General features: G+C 52.3%; 6 protein-coding genes across 7 annotated transcripts; 4 read left to right on the top strand and 2 right to left on the bottom strand.

Moving 5' to 3' along the window:
• Positions 1-871: 871 nt before the first annotated feature.
• Positions 872-4,157, top strand: PV09_06939. Of its 2 annotated transcripts, XM_016360649.1 has the most exons (3): positions 872-1,330; positions 1,575-1,697; positions 1,960-4,157. In XM_016360649.1, the coding sequence occupies exons 1-3, from the start codon at positions 1,310-1,312 to the stop codon at positions 3,373-3,375; spliced, it is 1,560 nt and encodes a 519-aa protein (XP_016211635.1). In that variant the 5' UTR covers positions 872-1,309; the 3' UTR covers positions 3,376-4,157. The 2 variants fall into 2 exon arrangements, with proteins under 2 accessions (XP_016211635.1, XP_016211636.1); XM_016360650.1 differs by having other exon boundaries at positions 872-1,697.
• Positions 4,071-6,799, bottom strand: PV09_06940 (uncharacterized protein). The gene is made up of 2 exons (XM_016360651.1): positions 5,960-6,799; positions 4,071-5,852 (listed from the first exon to the last, which is right to left on the bottom strand). Exons 1-2 carry the CDS (start codon positions 6,504-6,506, stop codon positions 4,735-4,737), a joined length of 1,665 nt encoding a protein of 554 aa, XP_016211637.1. The 5' UTR covers positions 6,507-6,799; the 3' UTR covers positions 4,071-4,734.
• A 116-nt stretch (positions 6,800-6,915) lies between these two features.
• On the top strand, positions 6,916-8,076 carry PV09_06941 (uncharacterized protein). Its single transcript, XM_016360652.1, has one exon. The coding sequence runs from the start codon at positions 7,165-7,167 to the stop codon at positions 7,831-7,833; it is 669 nt and encodes a 222-aa protein (XP_016211638.1). The 5' UTR covers positions 6,916-7,164; the 3' UTR covers positions 7,834-8,076.
• Positions 8,077-8,620: 544 nt separating this feature from the next.
• On the top strand, positions 8,621-9,496 carry PV09_06942 (uncharacterized protein; the record flags this gene model as incomplete). Its single annotated transcript, XM_016360653.1, has 1 exon — positions 8,621-9,496. The coding sequence occupies one exon, from the start codon at positions 8,621-8,623 to the stop codon at positions 9,494-9,496; it is 876 nt and encodes a 291-aa protein (XP_016211639.1).
• A 43-nt stretch (positions 9,497-9,539) lies between these two features.
• On the bottom strand, positions 9,540-11,133 carry PV09_06943 (uncharacterized protein). The gene has a single exon (XM_016360654.1). It carries the CDS (start codon positions 11,052-11,054, stop codon positions 9,981-9,983), a length of 1,074 nt encoding a protein of 357 aa, XP_016211640.1. The 5' UTR covers positions 11,055-11,133; the 3' UTR covers positions 9,540-9,980.
• Positions 11,134-14,589: 3,456 nt separating this feature from the next.
• PV09_06944 (uncharacterized protein) lies at positions 14,590-17,900 on the top strand. The gene is made up of 2 exons (XM_016360655.1): positions 14,590-17,409; positions 17,459-17,900. Exons 1-2 carry the CDS (start codon positions 14,860-14,862, stop codon positions 17,699-17,701), a joined length of 2,793 nt encoding a protein of 930 aa, XP_016211641.1. The 5' UTR covers positions 14,590-14,859; the 3' UTR covers positions 17,702-17,900.
• Positions 17,901-19,225: the final 1,325 nt, after the last annotated feature.

The raw sequence follows: 19,225 nt of genomic DNA on the forward strand, positions 1-19,225 counted from the left end.
GCCCGCCGTTTCTGCTGCCGCTACAGTCGACGCCGACCATCTGCGGTGGCGACACCGTTCGTGACGAGTGAATGCTCTTCCGGGGAACAAAGAGGACAGACACGGGCGACATCGGCGGCGAAGACGTGTTACCACACCGAGCAGCTGGTGAGCAACGAAGCTGGTCTCAGAACGCGCCGAAAAATTGAGGCGTCGCTCAGCAGCCAGCTCGTCAGGAGGACAGAAACGAGAACGAGCGCGGCCAGTAATGATCACACTTAATCGCCCACCGTTCGGGTCGCAGATGATCAAACGCCAGAACGCCCACACGACAGACCGGGGCGCGACGAATGACGCAAGGATTTGCTAAACGCCTCTATTCTTGTTCCTCGACTCCCCCTTAACGTCTACTACAACCCCATAATCGTGTAACTCAGGCTCTCCCATCTCTCTGGGTCAGGCAAAAGTCTTGCTGTCGATCGCTTCGTCTAGCATGACTGCTCACCTGGGCACTGCACGGTTGGCTATCACGACTACCCTCCACCATCACTGCCCTGTTTGATGCAACCTCACGCAACAGGCCAGGTCGTGAACGTGTGGTGATGATCGTTAGCATCGGCAACAGTCGTCATCTGTTCCTAAGCCCTGCGGCGGGCGCCAGTAGCGGGCGTGCATTGCAGCCGTCTGTTTCGATCTAGCATGTAAGACACATAGGGCCACAAAGAAACCCGCTGCCAATTTCAATCCCACACAGGAGTCAATGGACGTACACGCACACGCGCGCGGGCCGAAACGCCCCATCGAATCACGCGCCTCCGTTTTGGGATGTCCGAGTGGTACCGCGAGAGTCTCATGATAGAAGAAGCGCCCGAGTGGCCCAGTGTCTGGGTGTCTGTGAGGAGCAGCGTCGTGTCATGAGAAAGGAGGCGGAGGACGACTGGATGCGTGTCTGACGTCCGATCTTGTCTGTCCTTCTCCGGCTCTCCCACGTTCATGATCAGACACGCTAACACACTTTGACACACGCGCACACACGCACAAACACACGCCCCCCAAGCACCACATCGCTCGCTCTCTTCGATCACTCACGCAACACACGCTCTTTTTTTTCTCTTGTCTTCTGACGTCGAGCCCTGCCCTCCTCAGCACGAATCCTCGCAAGCCCGTCCGCTTCTCCATCATCCCCCTGCTTGTCTTTTCTTTTGGCTTGCTGGGCTTTCGGCTTGCTCCCGAGGGGCAAGTTTCCTTTCTGCGTCTGCGCGTCGTACTACTCCAATCTGCTCATTCACTCTCGCTTGCTTTTTATTAGCAAACCCAGTCGGATATAGCCATGGTTTCCTTCAGCTGCGAGGTGAGCCTTTCCTCTGCAGTATCCTGATCTGTCCTCATATCCACACATCGCTGTCCATCTTGACGTGGTCGCTTTTTTTTTTTAACCTTACCTTGCGCTTCCCACATGCCAACGCACACATTCATCTGCACGAATACCCAACGAGCAGCCGTGCGTGCCCCATGCATACGCTCATACGCTGCACATTCTTCCGTACGCCATTTGCAATTTGACCACCGGATCACTGACGACGAGTCACAATTAGGCATGCGGCGACGTTTTGACCAAGAAAAAGTTGGACCCTCATAGGAGTCATTGTCGACAAGCCCAATTCACCTGCTTGGACTGCCAAACCACCTTCCACGGCGTTGGCTATCGAGCCCACACGGTATGTTATGCTTTTCCTACCTGGTTACTTTCATATCGTTCCTATATTCCTCAATTGTCTCCCCTGCTGTTCCATCAACTCACATTTTCATCCTTCGACCCCTCGCTACCCAGCGACCCACTCCTCAGTTTACTCGCACATCACGCCGGCACAAAATATCAAAATTTTGTGCCTTTGAATGTCTCTCGAGTATCTCTATAGCCTCGAGGAATTGCTTCATAACTTTTGCACCGAACTGATCCTGACATGTGCCTACACACAGAGCTGCATCAGCGAAGCGCAAAAGTATCAGGGAAAGTTATATAGAGAGCCGAAAAAGAAAGGTGCCAACAGTGGCAACCCTGCCAACAACAGCACGCCCACAACACCCACCGCTAGTAATAACGCATCGAACGGCAAGCAGTCGCAGGCGCTTGTCCCTGCTGGAAGAAATATGGAAGGCCCTGTCCAGGAGGCCGACAATCGTGTCGCACTGGTCGACGCACCGCCAAGGGCTCCGAGTCCACCGCCTAAGTTCAATGTGTTTGACTTCATGATCCCCGCTGGCGATACCCCGACCAATTCCACGCATCCTCTCGAATCGCCACCTTCAAGCCCGTCGTCTTCTGAAGCGAGCACAGATTCCTCGTCGGACGAGGACGAAGAGTCCGATCCTGATAGCATGGACACCGACGAGAATGACCCGGTTGTCGATGCCGCAGAGGCTGCACGCGAGTATATGAAGCAAGAGCTGCTCAAGCAAGGCTACACATTCGGTGGTGCCGAGCAGGTACGATACGAGCACTTCCAATCGTATGCTCAGTTCCCACCCTCGCCAGCGGGTCAGTCCGGACAGTATGAGACGCCCGCGCCGAAGCCGCATCACAATAGAAATATCTCGACGACGTCGGTGGACAGCACGACCAAGGAGTCGACAAAGAAGAGAAAGCGAGGCCATCCGGAGGAGCTGGATCTCTCTTCTGCTCGTGCGTACAAAGCCAACGGCGACGTTGTCATGACAGATGTTACCGCGCCTCTGCACTCCGGCCTCACGGGCGGTTTGAACAGGCTGCTCTCGCGCCCAGAGTTACCGCCAAGCCCTCCCGACGTCGACTCGCCGCAGAGCCCGCTCAAACGTTCCAAACAAGCCAGAATTGAAGATCGGCAGACGAAGGACAAGGACAAAAAGAGGGCAGAGAAGCTCAAGGAGAAGGAGGCCAAGAAGAGCAAATCCAAGGAAGAAAAGAAGAAGGACAAGAAGGACAAGAAAAATGTCAGCTCGTCTGTAGCTGTAAAGGATCTCAAGAACGGGCAGTGGGTTCGTCGTCGCTCGCGGAAAGATTCGTCGATGCAACAGACGGATCAACCAGCCTCGGATCAGGATGCCACTCCAACAGCGCGTAAGCAGCTCGCCATCGAGTACAAACCAGACGGGGACGACAAGCTCAGGCCCACATCCAATAACGCTGTCGTTTTGCACAACAAGAAGTCTATCGCCCGGGCTGAGGTCTTCCTGTCAGCGTCGGAGAAGGACCTGGACAGCGAGCGCGGATGCTCTCTCAACAAGGCACTCAAGAGGTACTACCGCGACAACGGCCAGCGCAAGAACGCGAGGGATGAGAAGGAGTTATTCAAGACGTTGAGGATGCGCAGAAACGACCGAGGCGAGCTTGTGCTCTTCATTGACGGCTTTCAGTAGAGACTAATGTTTGTATTTCATTCCAGCGTCTGCGTGCATTTCCTCTCATCGGCTTATTTTCAATCGTGGGATCAGAAGGAAGTGGAGATGTATCATACGCCTGGTGTACACATTGAGAAGGAGAATGGGACCAAGAAGGGAACACGAGCGATCGGAATCCCCCTTTTTATTCGATACCCATGTGCGAGTATGGGAGTCAAAACTCGACCAAGGCCATTGGATCCAGTAATCTTTTTTATCTTGACGCGACAAGTGGCCGAAAATGATACCCCCGGAGGAACCCAAAGGAACTCAGACTACACCCCGATTAAAAGATGCGGGGAGCGCATAGACACACACACAATCATGACCACCACAGGCACCTAATTAAAAATCTCCTTTGCGGTTCTTTGGATCTACTTATGGATCAGGAGTGAGACTGGAGCACTGGTATAAAACACGTTTGTATTCTTTGTCCGGGCTGGCCCCTACCATGTATCACGTTCGGTAGGCGCCCAGGAATGTTTTTCTTTTTTTTCTTTTATTTTCATTGTCCTTTTCTATTCTTCTTTTCTTTCGAGAGTTCATTTGGCGTGGAGTGGGGGGGAGTGGTTTGGCTATGTGGCATTGGAAATTTTTTTTTTCTTGTTCCTTTGTAATGTGCGTTATCAACCACAAAATGCCACCCCAGCTACCACAAGAATAAAAGAAGTCCTGGGGTGGTTGAAAGGGTTTGTAATGTACCATATACGAATTGTCATGATGATGTCCTCTCAAAACTCTTTTTTGCGAACAAAATTTTGAGACCCACTATAGCCAAAAAAAAATGCGTCGTGATCTATTCTATCTATGACTCATTGAGATGTGAAGCAAAAGCGGAACTCATTGCATTTCTATATCCCAGGAAGGGTAGGCATGACGACCAGCTATGCTTCTAGCGCAAGCCATATTCCCCATAGCTCTAGTGATGCCTATGCTTCACGATTTGCCCCCTGCGAGCTTCAACTTTCCTCAAAGGACATGAAGACACTTATAAGGGGGGAGGGGGAGAGGGCAAAACCCATGTCGCGATGACGATACGAAAGACGAAGATAGGCGGGAGAGGATACCCCTAAGGCCCTTCTACTCCCACGCGTCGTGTTTTAAGGGGGGAAGGGGGGAGCGGGAAGTATCGGTCAAAGAAAACATCAACCCTCCTGTCCGAACCCGCCATATTAAGCGCCTCAACTATGCTCTACGTACGTCCATGCGGAACTCGCACCACCGAAAAAAAAGGTGAAAAAAAAAAGCCAGCCTCGCCATAATACAGAGTAGTCCCGTCTTGTAGAATTTTCGTCTATGTGGAGGAGGGGAATCAAGGTCCACACGGGCATCAGACGATCACTCGTCAATCCACTCGATGTTGACGCTTGCGTTCTTCAAGCCTGCCTCCTCGATGCTTTCGTCGAGCGACTCCAGCAGATTCTTGCCCATGAACATGAGGTCGAACGTCTTGCCGGCCTGCTCGGGCGATGGGGGCGACGCCTTTAGCCATTCGTAGATGCGGCGCACGCTGTCCGTCAGCGTGAAGCGACGTACGACGCGGCCACCGGGATGCCGGAACTGGATGCGAGTCGTCGTCTTCGGGTCGGCCGGCGGCTCCTCGTGCGGCCGGTCTGACGCGATCTGCGCAAACATGAGACTCTCGGCGCTTGGTTGTGACGCATCCTCGTCAACGGCTGCGCTCGGCGTGGCTACGCTGGTGCCGCTGCTGTCATTCTTGGACGGCCCCGCCTCCGCGCTGCCAAGCTCCACGCTCTTAGTCAGGTCGTCCGGGTCCTCCTGCTTAGGCGGCGTGCCGGATCCACCATTAGCCAGACTCTGTTGCATGGCCATTTGAAGCATCTCATCCTCGGTCATGCGGTCGATATCAAACACCTTGGGCTGCTCGGCTTTGCGCTTCGCGACAGGGTTTTTTTTGGCCACGTCAAGCGAATATCGGTCCAAGAAGTTGTACAAGGCCTCCACAAAGTCATCGGCTTTGGGTACAGGTCGACCGGACCATATCTTCATTTGCTCGCCCGTACGAGGGTCCACGATTGCGATGTGCGGATAGGCATCCGGATTGTCGACGGAATGCGCAAAGTAGTATTGGATGTAGCCGTCGCTGCGCGGATCTGTCCGCAAGTACTGCAAGAACACAAAGGATTCGCGAATAACAGCGGCGACGCGCTCGTCCTTCCACAGATCGCGATTCAGCATCTGGCAGTCGAAAATGGAGGGATCTTGCACGTTGACCAGCAGCCACTTCTTCTCCTGTCGACCCTCCGACCGAGCCTGATCCCAAGACAGGCGAGATATGATCTCAAAGGGTGGACGGTATATCTCAGCGAGGGACTGGGCGCGAGAAGATTGCGTGGACTGGCCACCTGTGGCATAAGCCAGGTTTCGGGCACGCTGCTCTGGGTCGCTGTCCCAGACTGCGGACTGGGTGTCGCGCTGATTGAAAATTCCAGGACCTGCAGAAACCATTATATGTCAGTCACACGGCTCTGGCTCTTCCTCTCTCTTCCTCATAGTTTTCTTCTCATGTTCCTTCATAGAGCAGGAATTGAAATTTACGTACGTGATCGAGCAGCCTGACGAGCTTGTCTTGCGGCCATCTGCTGCGCTATCATGGCTTCGACGTCCTCATCGTCGCCACCTCCATACACTCCCCCGTACATCATCGACTCAGGACCAACGAGCGTCTCCGTCGTCCGCGATATTGGCGCCCTTACGGTCTCCGTGTCCCTCGAAGCACTCCCGTACATTTCTTCTTGGAGTCTCCGTGCTATTGCTTCATCGTCCTCTGTGTTCGGTTGCTGTCTGTGTGGTGCTGAACTTTCGTTGTCAAAATCCATTTCATCCTCGTCAGAATCGATATGTATGACGCCATCGTCGTCTTCACGATAACCTGCTCCTCGTTGTGAGATTGTTGACGGCCGCAAAGTAGGCGGCGCCTGTGATGTTGCCGTTCCGGCGGCGGAGTCGGTGACCAGAGAGCCACTCGTCTCAAACCACAACTGAGCAGCCTGCTCCAGATTGCCCTCCGTGAGCTGGAGATACTGGGTAGCCTGAGCGGGTGTCGAGCCGGTCAGCGACGTAAATGTGGAGATAACGTCGTCGTCCATGGCCGGCAGAAACGGTTATGACTAGTGATACAAAAGTGTATGTAAACGTTTACGTGTGTCTGGGTGCGCGTGCGCTCGTGTGTCGGGAGCAGGAATGGTGGCAACCGTGCGAGAGGAAAGTGATAATCTATTGCAGCAAGATTCCCGATGCGAAAGCCAAGTGCAGGATGTAAAGCATGGGCATAGCGAGAAGAGAAGTAACAAACATACGAAGGCAAGGGAGAAAGCTAGGCACAGGCAGCTGCTGATTCGTAGTGACCTTGTGAGTGGTACAAGCGGAAGCGACTGAAGAGTAACAAGACGGTTCGTGCGAGTCAGGAGTCGACCAACCATGAACCACACGTCACGCACATGAAATTTGGACTCGAGTCTGTTTTACGGGCACCGCCTCTCCTCTCACAACGCATTACGGGAGCCCAACTCGGCACCGCCGTCGCCCAGTGCGGACACGAGACCACGTTTGGCTTCATCACGATCGCTGCCTGCTTCGTACAAGTCCTTCTCGGTACACACTCCAACCCGACTCCTTAACGGAAGTCTGCCATGCAATCTGCCTTGTAAAGCAGATAATCGTGTTTTTTTTTTCGCAGCATATCTTAGCTTTCGCCGTCGCCGTAGCATAATCATTGTGCCATCTCTCTCCAATGAGCAGAAAACCATGCGCTTGACCGTCCGTCCGCAGCTGGAGGCCGATATCGAGCCCGCCTTACGCACTCAATACGCCGCCTTTCGTACCGGTGCCATGGGCAAACTTCTCACCCCTAATCCATCTCCTTCACCGGAATACCTCGTCTCGGCGACCAAGTCCCGCCTGGCTACCATGCGCTCCAATCCCGCCGCTCACTTTATGGTTGTGGAGGATCTGGACCTGCTACCGGCGAACCCTATCATCGCAGCCGCTCATTGGGACATATACGCCGAGGAGCGCACCGAGGCCCAGGTCGATGCGTTGTGCCACAAGGCCGACCCTCCACCCGACGCAAACGCTGCCGCCTGGACTGACTTCTTCGGCCACTTTGCGGAGAGCAGACGTGCCCTGGGCACCAAGCCCGTGGCCGTGCTGCACACCCTCACCGTACACCCTGACCATCAGAGACGCGGCGCCGGTACGTTGCTCATGCGCACGTTTGTCGAGCAAGTGGACAGAGCCGGTGTAGAGGCATACATTGAATCTTCGGAGATGGGTAAGCCTCTGTACGCAAGGTTTGGCTTTGCCCCGGTCTTGGAAAGGAGGTTCGACCTGACAAAGTACGGCGCTGAGGGTGTGGAGGTGAACACGATCATGGTGAGACCGCCTTTATCAATGCTTCAAACCTCTTCAACTTAGGCGTAGATATGTCAGCTCCTAATTAGGTATCTATCTGCCACGACATGTGCCCCTAAACTAGGTGTTAGGTGATTATGCTTTGCAATGTCACATCTATCCTCCCGGTTCTTCACTCACACACTTGCGGCCCCTCGAGCAATTTTTGTCTTTTTAGCTGTCTCTTCGTCAGTGTCGTCTACAGTTAACACTTATGGGAACATTGATTTCTTGGAGCACGCTTTTTTTATGCACTGAGTAAACGGCGGATTGAGAAAGTCAAAGTAACTGCCGCGAGTAAGTGGCTCATGTGTACAGAAAGTCGTGTTGCGTCTTATTTTGTTCGTTCTTCACTTGTATCGTCGAAGTAACTCTCGTAACCTTCGACGTCATTGCATCCAGATACACCCATGCACAGCGAAAGGCTATTTCAATCTTTTAAAGCCTTGTTGTTCATCATCTCTTTTATGGTCGTAGACAAAGATCGACCACACCTCTTAAAACCAATTGAACGTCAACTTGAGATGATATATTGCCCGCTTGCATTCGGAGCTGCTAAAATCGAGTAGGTTGGGAGCATCAAACACGACAGGAGCGTTCCCGGTTTACCATTCCGTCCGCTGGACAAGGCCATCGATCTTTGACACGCATTGCACTGGTCTATGTACGGATGCGCAAGTGTGATCCAAAGGCTACTTGTGTTGTACAGGCACGCAACGAAACATCTCACCAACGCTCAAATTCCGAAGAGAGAACACCAGGCGTTCTCCATTTAATTAATCCATTCTAACCAGGGACGAAATTGGAAAGCATGGGCGAGAACCGTGGCGCTGATGGCAAACATGTCACCGTCCTCGACGCCTTGGATCATAACGCCGGGGACGGTTCTATTCAACCCCTTCAAGAAATGACCGGAATACGCTGGGAGATGCTGGAGCGACGCCCGCTCACCTTCGTCCACGAGAAGGTACACAGGGGTACATACACTTGGCTGTACTTGACTGACTCTTTGATACTCGATGCGCGCTTCGAACGTTGCGTCATGTACAATGTGCACATGGTGCAATGCACTCTTCGTAATTGCCACGTGCATTTCTCGGGCGTCTTTGAGCTCAAAGGTTGCGTATTCATCGACTGCGTGCTCACCACCGACTCTGGGGACTTTGTTCCCGGAGAATTCACAGGCACGGGTGAAGACAAGGGCTCGAGCGTACTGTTCACGCATGGCGTTGTCCTCAGCAACTGCACTGTAAGAGGCAACTTTTCGCAGGAGCGCGGGAGAGCCCACCTTAACATGCAAGCGCCATATCCACGGCCGACACAGCTTGCCCCTTACGAAGTGCACAACAACGTTGTCCTCAAGGATTGCGTCGTTGACTGTTTGCGGCGCTGGGTCTGGCGCCACCGTCATAGCATCAAGCGAGTTAACAAGCACCAGCGCTTGTTCAAGTTCTTCCCCAAGACTCTGTTGGCTAAGACTTCAAAGAGGCAGTATTCACGGTCGAACTGGACGGCCAAAGCAGCAGGAAAGCAGCCCATGTATGTCAATGACGCATACGACGAGATCGAACAGCTCGACTTGCCGCGTAGACGATGCGAGTGGGACGTCGACAGGGCAGGTGAGTCAATCGCACATTTGACGAGGAAACGGAAGATGGGGCTGAGATTGATGGGAACGGATGGCTGAAATCAGGACTTCAAGAAAATGGAGCAACGACGAATTGAGAGATATCGAGTTCATGTTTGTCTTTCCTACGCAGCGAGACGCAAGGGTGCACTGTCGAGGTTCGGCAGAAGTCTTGAGGTGTGTAATGGTGAGCGTAAATGAAATATAACACAAAAGATTGATATTCGGCGGTGGTGATCGAAGATTCTTGCTTTTGACAGAATAATATGGTGGTTGAAGGACGGATGACCTTCACAGTGGCCAAGAAGCAACACCAGATGATTGAGAGCCTGACGCATTAGGAGCACGTATGCGGTCGACGCGATCCGTAAGCTCCGTGTATCTTAGCTATTAGAAGCGAGCAGCTATCGATTGAGCTTCGCAGTCCATCTGGAGAAATACGTGTATTCCGAATCGTGGACATGATTTAGCGAAGATCCATGCGTAGTGCAGGCGAGAGCGTCGTCTATCATGAACAACAGCAGCACCATCGTCACGATCAACATCATCCGCTTCCGTGGGCATCTACCTCCGCGTTTCTCCGCTCAATCGCCCTCTTCATCGCTGCGCTAACGGCAGGGTCATTCCTGACCTCGTTCTGCACAAGCCACTCCACGAGTCGTTCACGCATGGCCGACTCGCTTCGAGCACTGCCCGCGAAAGGGGCATGCTCGAGCGCGAGCAGCCTCTGGCTGTCGAGTGTGGTGGCCGCCACTATTCGCCGAATCTGAGACAGCAACTGGTTCTGCACGGCCTCTTCCTGGGCCGCCGTCGCGGGTGGCGCCCACCACGGCGCGAGCTGGTTGACGGCGATGAAGAACGAAAAAGCCGTCTGGCGCGCCAGCTTGACGAGCTGGAACGGCAGGTACGGAGGATGACGAAAGCCCGGAAGCGCAGACAGTAGCGGATTCAGCACGTACCTCAGCAGCGCTGGCTCCGTCGCCCGCGTCATGGTGTGCAGCTCGAAGACGAGCAACGCCGCCAGCGTCAGGTACCGCCAGTACTTCCCGTGCTGCATCTGGCCGAACGTCTGGGCGATCAGCATCACGACCAGCGTGCTTAGCATCGTCACGCAGCTGCTCTGAGCGCCCTGCATCACAAAGTCCCGCGTCGTCTTGCAATTCTTCCACGCGAGCATGTCCGGGCCGAAGCGCTCGTACGCAAAGCGCCGCACGGGATCCGTCAGCGTGTCGTACGCCTCCTTCACCCGACCGAACGCCAGCGCGGCACTCTCCTGCTGGCTGGGGCCGTACTTGTCTGGGTGCGCCAGCGCCAGTGCCCGTCTGAGCAGTCGTTGCAGCGTCTTCTCGTCGGCGTGTCGGGGAAGCGCCAGGTCACTGTAGAAGTCGCCCACCTGCCGGAGCTGCCAGTCCGTCTGGTATATCGTGAAGAGCAGATACGACACTATGACGAGGGTGAACACATTGCGTCGATGTCGGTTGAAGACGGGCGTGCCCGGCTGGGGGTGCGGTTCGCCGGCGCGGATGGTTATGCTGTAGTAGATGGTCTGAGCCCAGTTCGTGACGAGTCCCGGCAGGAAATACCACCCGGCGAGGGAAGCGAGGTACTCGCCAGACATTGCGGACCAGGAAAGGAGCGAAAGAACGCAGGATGGTGAAGGAGTGAAAGGGTGAGTCTGCTGGTGAACCGGCGTCGATGACGAAGAGGACAAAGTGGAGGAAAGCTAAGGCGGGCACCACTGGAGTTTCGAGATCCTTAGGCCACTTTGAGTTAGGACGACGCCGGTTTTTAGTGACCGCGCTTCAGCCTTGTCGCCAGCCTCGTCACTTCTCTGACCCAACGCGGCTATAAATTTCCACTCATATGGCCTATTGCGCGTTGATTTGGGCCATAGCATGGCTATTATACTTTAAGTGTTAATGTATTGCAGGTGCTCATGCAAGAGGCCATTACCTGCACATTGAATGGTCCAAGAAGAGGCTTCATGTTATACGAGACATCTGAAGACAACGAATTTGCTGGAATATCCCCCAATCACTGCCATTTCACTTCTAACAATGAGGATCTTCAGCAAATCGGCAGACAGGAATTGGTGCGCCTAGATAATGTTTCCATTTCGAAAGGTTAACGTTTGCCTTGGCCTTTGTCTGACATCCTGGAGAAGACACTCTCGACAAATGTCCACGTCACCGTTATCACAATTGGGAAATGCGAGAACTGTTCAAAAGAAATACATCCTGCAAGTATAAGCTCCTAGTGCGGCTCGTTCGCCACAGGAAAGTACGCAGCGAGATGGCCAAGCTCAGGAGCTGCATTCCTGTTCGTGTTTTCAAGGACACATTGGTCACTGTATTATTGCCACACGCCACAGGCTCTGAAAATTTCAAGATACGTATTTGAACCTTTATTGTAAGGAAGTTCAAAAGCCTGTACCGAATGCCTCATACCCAAGCTCTATGACTAATTTAGCGGCTTCAGCCTCTTAGCTTTGCGTGGATGCAGAGTAGTCTCTGTCTGATCAAGAAAACTTGCCTGTTTTTTATCTGGAGGTGCCTCTCACGCCGGCTTTTGAGGCACATCCAGTCACGCCGATTCAACTTCTAGCAATGTCATGCTGTCATTACGGGCGTGGAACGACTTGCGTTGACGCGGTGTCCGGGCTAACACAATTTCAACAAAATACTACCTTCCTATTCCGAGCACAGCTAACGTTTTGAAACTATCTTACATTGGGTGAGAACAGCCCTCCGGTCGATGAAGTTAGACATAAATTTCGCATGCTGTTCACTCCACGGAGAACGAAGAGAAAAGCTGGGCTACTGTAGCGTGTGCCCAATACATGGGTTGATCGATAGTGCGGATGACCAACTATCTCTTTCCACTATCCATGTTCTTGATTGGCAAACGTATGTAACACGGCCGGGTGTGTACGGCAACTGCACTGTCTGTGAACTAGTGTGGTACAACCACAAGCAACATTACACAATTTGCTATCATGTCGGCTGCGGTCAACAAAAGGATGGCATAAGATTTTCCACCAGTCTCTGACCGACGTTTGCTACTTCATTCACAAACAGTGTGCCTGCTTCGAATTTTGAGCAATGGATCCAACAATGCTTGCTTGAAATCGCTGACTTGCACCTACGCGATTAGATGAGAGCCTGGAAAAAATAAACCCTCCTGCTAATCTGGGCAAGCGACAGACAGTGTATGTTGGGGGGCTAAAGAACCGCTAATTGCATTGAAGTGGAGTTGCTCCGAGATATACCTGCATTAGGTCATTTCCAGACGCATTCAGCAACTTGCAGAGACGGGCACTATGAGCGTCTTGCCTCAATTCCATATTTCGACGTTATGGAGGCGGAACAAATTCCAATAGCCGACGTTGTTAACATTGCTGGAATCTTCCGTCACACCTCTTGATCGAGCTGCTGTGACGATGGAGGGCTCGATCATTCATCGCTCTTTCTATTGTATATGACGGTTCTGCTTCCGCTGCTGCAACTACTGTTCCGGATCCAGGAATTGTGTCCGTCTTCCACGGATTGCAGAGAAGCAACATTGGCTCACGAGCGCTACGGACGAATGCAACAAGGCTATGAACAACTGGTAGAGCTTCTTCGACATACGACCAGCAGCCTGCTTTGCTGACATCAACCATTTCGCGCGAGCTCTGGTTTGAAGAAGCAAGTGTTCACGCTCTGCCTTGTTTGGACTGTCCAAGCAACGTCGTGTCACAGGCATGCCAAATGGCAGATTAGGCATCGCTACGCAGATACGTCCTCGAAGGCTAAATTACTTGCAACCAAAAATCAGCGTGCAATATAATGCACATGGATTCAGTGCGAAATGGGCGAAAAGATTCATTTTGGCGCAGAACACAACAAATTGGTCTGGCCTATTTCAAGCCGACGGGTCACTTGGAAATTGACCACGAGACGACAGTACGCAGCCTGTTCAAAGTGAAATACGTTAAGGACTTTCTCGCAAAAGAGGAGGTGTCTATGGCCAAATCAGATAGGCTGACGCGGGGACGCGAAATTTTATCAAGCACAAAGTCACTCACTCCATGGTGCACAGTGAGTGACGAAACAAGCAGGGTGAGAAGCGACTGACATTTTCATCTCTCGATTCTTAACGGCGCTGGATCCTTCGCAATCACTCACTCCAGCGGCTTCATAATAAGGATGAACAGAAGCAAGTAAATGTCACGTAACGAAGCGTTGATCCTCATCTAGGGGATCCCGTCTCCGCGATCTGCAAGCGACGGACTTTACATTAGCCGCGGACGACTTTCAGCACAAGATCTGGCCCGGTGATCTTCTTTGTTTTTATTATTTTGTTCCTGCGTGTTCAGATGCCTTTGTAATCTGACCCTGCACGCATGATCGTTTCAAAACGGACGTTTCGCTACGTCGTATCCAAGATGTAAGCGAAAGCCAGGGCAGCACCACAGCACTGGCGATGGCCACCAACAAATGAGCACGTTACCTTCCATCTAGCATGGGGGATTTCGGCACTCCATCACCCGCATTACGTAGGAGATCCGATGGGCGAAGGCTAAGGCCGATGGCGCACACGTGTGGCAGCTTCAACTAGTCAGAATCCTTCTCGCCTCGACACCAGCTTCACAAGTCGTCGGTGGCGTACGGCAACAGGTATTTGAGGAAGCACTTGAACCAAAATAGGATAACATGGAGTCGATAAAGCCGGCCCCAGGTCTGATTCGCCAAGAGATGTCAAAAGGGCCGTGTCCTTGTTCCATCGCCCAGCCTCCCCCGTCCGCTCGCTCTCACACTTTTCACGAAATTAGTGAGACCTAAATCAGTTAGTTTGCGGCTGTACCTGACTGGCGAAACGCACTAGAAGGCATCTTATGCGCTGCTTTTGCTGCTATTCCTGCAGCAGTGGATCAGCTGAGAAACACCCGAACACTGTCCTCACATGCGCATTCGCATCGGAAACTTTGTCGCCGCGTGTGATTCTACTGAGGAAATGCCTTTCCTTGATCATCGGACGCGTGGCCAACCTCCGTAGACTGATCCATGTGGCAGCTATCAGAAGATCAGATATCGCCCGTGATCACTGCTTTACCGATCAGCTGTCGAGAAGGCGAGCAGATCGCGCTCTATTCTCCGCCCAGCAGGCTCCTGAGCGGCGCATGGATTCGACGCCTCCATCACGACAAACGACGATTACGCGGTGATTTTAAGCCCTCCTTGCGCCGTTGCGGGCGCTTTCATTGGGCTGACTCTACCCATGATTCCCGCCCGCGTCCTGACTCCTGTCCGGGGCAATTTCCAATTCACAGTAGGGAACAGTAATAAAACCGGCGCAATTCCCATTCACCTCGTACAGCCAAGGCCTTCCTTCACACCTTCGCTGCATCGATTCGCTTTCACACATTCGTTTACGAGGACACGATGTCTTCGCTCAAGTCATTCGTTTTTGTTTCTTCCTTACTTCCCGCAGCCTTCGCGGGTTCTTACAACACCCCTGTCGTTTCGAGTTCTGTTTCTTTGATCAGAGGGGGGGCATGGCCCAGCCTGTCCGCGAAACCTTCCAACTCGCCCGGTTGCGACGAATCGGATTTTGATCCCACCAAGTCCTGGCCGACTTCCGCCATCTCAACCTATGTTACCACTACTGTCGAGGAAACGCCATGCACTGCTGGCCAGACAGTTACGAGCAATGGAAAGTCTTGGGTTGTTACGCAGGCTACCACTATCACTGTAACTAAGACCGTCACCGTCACTGCTGGGCCTGGAGGTTCTTCGCCAACAGGTACTGCACCGGGCAGCTCGTCCGGTAGTCCTGGATCATCTTCTTCAAGCTCTTCAAGTGGCAGCACTGGAGGAGCACACGGAGGTTCAACTGGCGGCTCGACTGGAGGCTCTACTGGAGGCTCCACGGGAGGATCAACCGGCGGCTCTACAGGTGGCTCGGGTGCACCGGGCTCGAGTGGAAACGGAAGCTGCTCCTACTATCTAGAGGACATCAAGCATCAGGGTATTGCTGCCTTCAACAGCAACCCTAGCAGCTATGTCGTTTTCCGGGACGTGAAGTCATTTGGTGCCAAGGGTGACGGAGTTACGGATGACACAGATGCCATCAACGCAGCAATTAGCTCAGGAAACCGATGCGGCCCTGATAACTGCGCACCAGGCACCGACACCACCACGCCCGCGGTTGTCTACTTCCCCCCGGGAACGTACGTTGTGTCCTCTCCAATCATTGACTACTATTACACCCAGATCATCGGCAACCCCAACTGCGTCCCCGTTATCAAGCCAAGCGCAGACTTCAAAGGTAGCTATGTCATCGACGGCGACCCGTATCTATCCAGTGGGAACCTAGCATGGGGCTCGACCAACGTCTTTTGGCGCCAGATTCGTAACTTTGTCCTGGACCTGACCTCTGTTCCTGCTACCACGGGCCTCGCTGCGATTCACTGGCCAACTGGACAGGCAACATCGCTCCAGAATATTCAGTTCACCATGTCTTCTGCGTCAGGCACTCAACACGTCGGAGTCTTCATCGAGTCTGGCTCCGGTGGTTTTATGACCGATTTGACATTCACTGGCGGTCTGTACGGTCTCAATGTTGGCAACCAGCAGTTCACCATGCGAAACCTCAAGTTCGACGGCTGCGTAACCGCCATCAATCAGATTTGGGACTGGGGCTGGACCTACAAGAGTCTCTCCATCAACAATTGCCAGACTGGTATCAGCATGGGCTCTGTCAGCACCGACACTGGTATCCTTAATGTCGGCTCCGTCGTTGTGGTTGACTCTACTTTCAGCAACACGCCCGTTGGTATTGCGATGAACCGCTCGAGCACAGATCCGAGCCCGGCCACAGGCCAAGCAGCCAACAGCTTGATCCTGGACAATGTTCAATTCAGCAATGTTGACCAGCCCGTCACCGGCCCAGGTGATGTAACTGTACTGTCTGGTACCAGCGTTGAGACATGGGGCCAGGGCCACTCTTACACACCACATGGTCCTCAGGTCTTTCAGGGCCCTTTCACTTCCCAAGGTCGTGCATTCACATACGTCGAGAAGTCGAAGCCTCAATATGAGTCGGTTTCTGTCTCTGGCTTCTTGAGTGCTCGTGATGCCGGTGCTAAGGGTGACGGCGTGACTGACGATACCGCTGCTCTAAACGCCGCTATTGCCAAAGCTGTTTCGTCGGGACTCGTTCTTTTCCTTGACCACGGCGATTACCTCGTCACCGATACTATCTCCGTTCCAGCTGGCGCCAAGATTGTAGGCGAATCCTACCCTGTCATTCTTGCGTCGGGTGCAAAATTCTCCGACATGTCCAATCCACTACCAGTCGTGCAGATCGGCCAGGCTGGTGACTCCGGTTCCGTCGAGCTCTCTGACATCATTGTCTCCACAGCTATTATCAATGGTGTTCCCCAAGGTGGTGCAATACTGATTGAGTATAATCTTCAGACGGAGGCTGGGTCTGGCTTGTGGGATGTCCACACCCGTGTTGGCGGCTTCAAGGGCTCAAACCTACAGGTTTCCGAGTGCGTCAAGCAGCCTGGTAGCTCCGCCATTGTCGAGCAATGTATCGCTGCTTTCATGTCCCTCCACATCACGAAATCTGCCTCTGGTTTCTATGGCGAGAACAACTGGCTTTGGGTTGCCGATCACGATATCGAAGATGTCAACCTGACCCAGATCACCGTGTATGCAGGCCGTGGTCTTCTCGTCGAGTCTGAAGCTGGTGACAACATCCTGTATGGCACTGCTGTCGAGCATCACACTCTCTACCAGTATGCCTTCATCAACGCCGGGCCCATCGTCCTTGGTCAGCTTCAGACTGAAACGGCATACTATCAGCCTACTCCTGCAGCGCCGCAGCCATTTTCCATCAATGCAAACTACGACGACCCAAGCGTCGGCACCGATGGGTGGGGCTTATACGTGATGAACTCCAGCTCAGTCAAGATCCTTGGCGCCGTAAGTAGACAATAACCTAGTATCTTTGAATATGCTGACTGCTTTACAGGGCTTGTACAGCTTCTTCAGCAGCTACGATGTGAACTGCTCTAATCAGGGCAACACAACCAAGTGTCAGAGCTCGATCGCTAACATCGTAGACTCCCAGGTTGAGATCTACAACCTCAACACTGTTGGAACCCAGTCTATGATTGATGTTAGTGGCCAGAGCGTCGCACAATGGAGCGACAATATGGATGGATTCGTCTCTACCATCGCACTCTTCCAGATTTCTGGAACGAGCAAATTTTAATTTCTTTTTTTTCTCTATCATGTTATAGCATGTCAAGAGGCAAGTCCGGGCCGAAGTTTCAATTCTGAGAGACGACATCACAGGGTGCTGGATTAATGTCTGGACGTAATTTCTTGGCTGTATTGTTACAATCCACCACGACATGCCAATGCATACGATTTCAGCGCCAGATTAGTTTCCTACGAGACCATTTTTGAACGTCGCAATACGTGTTCTTGAATTACAGTGATTCGTGTACGCACTTGAAGTTGGAGAACAAGGTTCTTGGCCCTACGGGTAACCCTTTGTTTCGTCGAAGACATGAATCATGGCTGAGATCGAGCCTGTTCAGTCCATATGTACATGGCATACTAATTCAATTTGGATTGTGAAATGATTAATGAAGTATGGCTAACTTCAAGACAGCAATGTCCTAAACTTCTCGTCGTCATATATTTGTTCTCTTTCTGGCCACAAGCAGGAGAGACTAAATTTGAAGCCGTCTCAAGCAATGATGAAGTGCAGAATGTAGACCCTAGCGAGCAAATATAGACTTGGCGGCCGTGAAGACAACCGACGAGGATGAATTGTTCTGCGAAGAGACTTACCGATGTTGGTGCTACACTACTGTACTTCAAACCATCCCCGATGCTATCCATAGAACCTTTTGCCCACCCTCCATCCCTCAATTGATCAAACAACTCCTGAACAGGACGAGATGGGCTCCAAGTCTCCCTTTGGACGAAGCCCGTTTCAAACAACCAGAAACGGGGGCCGCAGTCCATGCTGAATTAAGACATTTCCAGCCCCTTCCCGAGCGTGAAAGTCTCCCAGATCGTCGAGCAGAGCAGCCAACATCCAGCTTTTCATGTATCCCCGTCCAACAATGCTTATTTTCTGCAGAATTCGTCATCTGTCTAGCGCAAAAGCCTAATCAGGTACTCGACCTGTTCATCATTCTGTCAAGCTTCGCGAAAAAAAAAACCCACCCACATTATTTCGTGTCAATTGTTTTCCAGCTCATAAATGTAATCCGTACGACCTTACTCCTCGATCAGAGTGCTCTTAAAATTGTAAACATATTAGTTGATATTGACGTTGTGGAGATTTTGATAGAATATCCTAGTGGAAAAAAAATACTATATTAGACGAGGCTGACACTGACTTCTGTTTTGTCTCTTAATCCAAGAGCTCAATATTCTGCTCTGGCACGAAGCCATCCTTGATCCTTCCATCCTTACACGCTAATTTCTTAAGTAATTATACAGAAATCAACCAGGCAGGTTGGCTTCTTGATAGAGATTTTGCCTTTCCTGCGTGGTAGACGGGATCATGTGTATATGTTTCTGATCGCCAGAAAAAGCAAAGGCTGTTAGATTGTGATTTTGGAAGCCAAAACAAAGATTTGTCCAGAAGGCATGACCAACAAGCAGTTTGATAGTGACATGCAAGAAAGTATTTCTGACTGTTGACTGCAAAGGCACTGCTTTGCTCGCCACTAAGCCGTCGCAATTCATATAAGGCTCAAGTGGTGCATTGTTGGTG

Source organism: Verruconis gallopava (assembly GCF_000836295.1).
Source record: "Verruconis gallopava strain CBS 43764 unplaced genomic scaffold supercont1.25, whole genome shotgun sequence".
NCBI lineage: Eukaryota > Fungi > Ascomycota > Dothideomycetes > Venturiales > Sympoventuriaceae > Verruconis > Verruconis gallopava.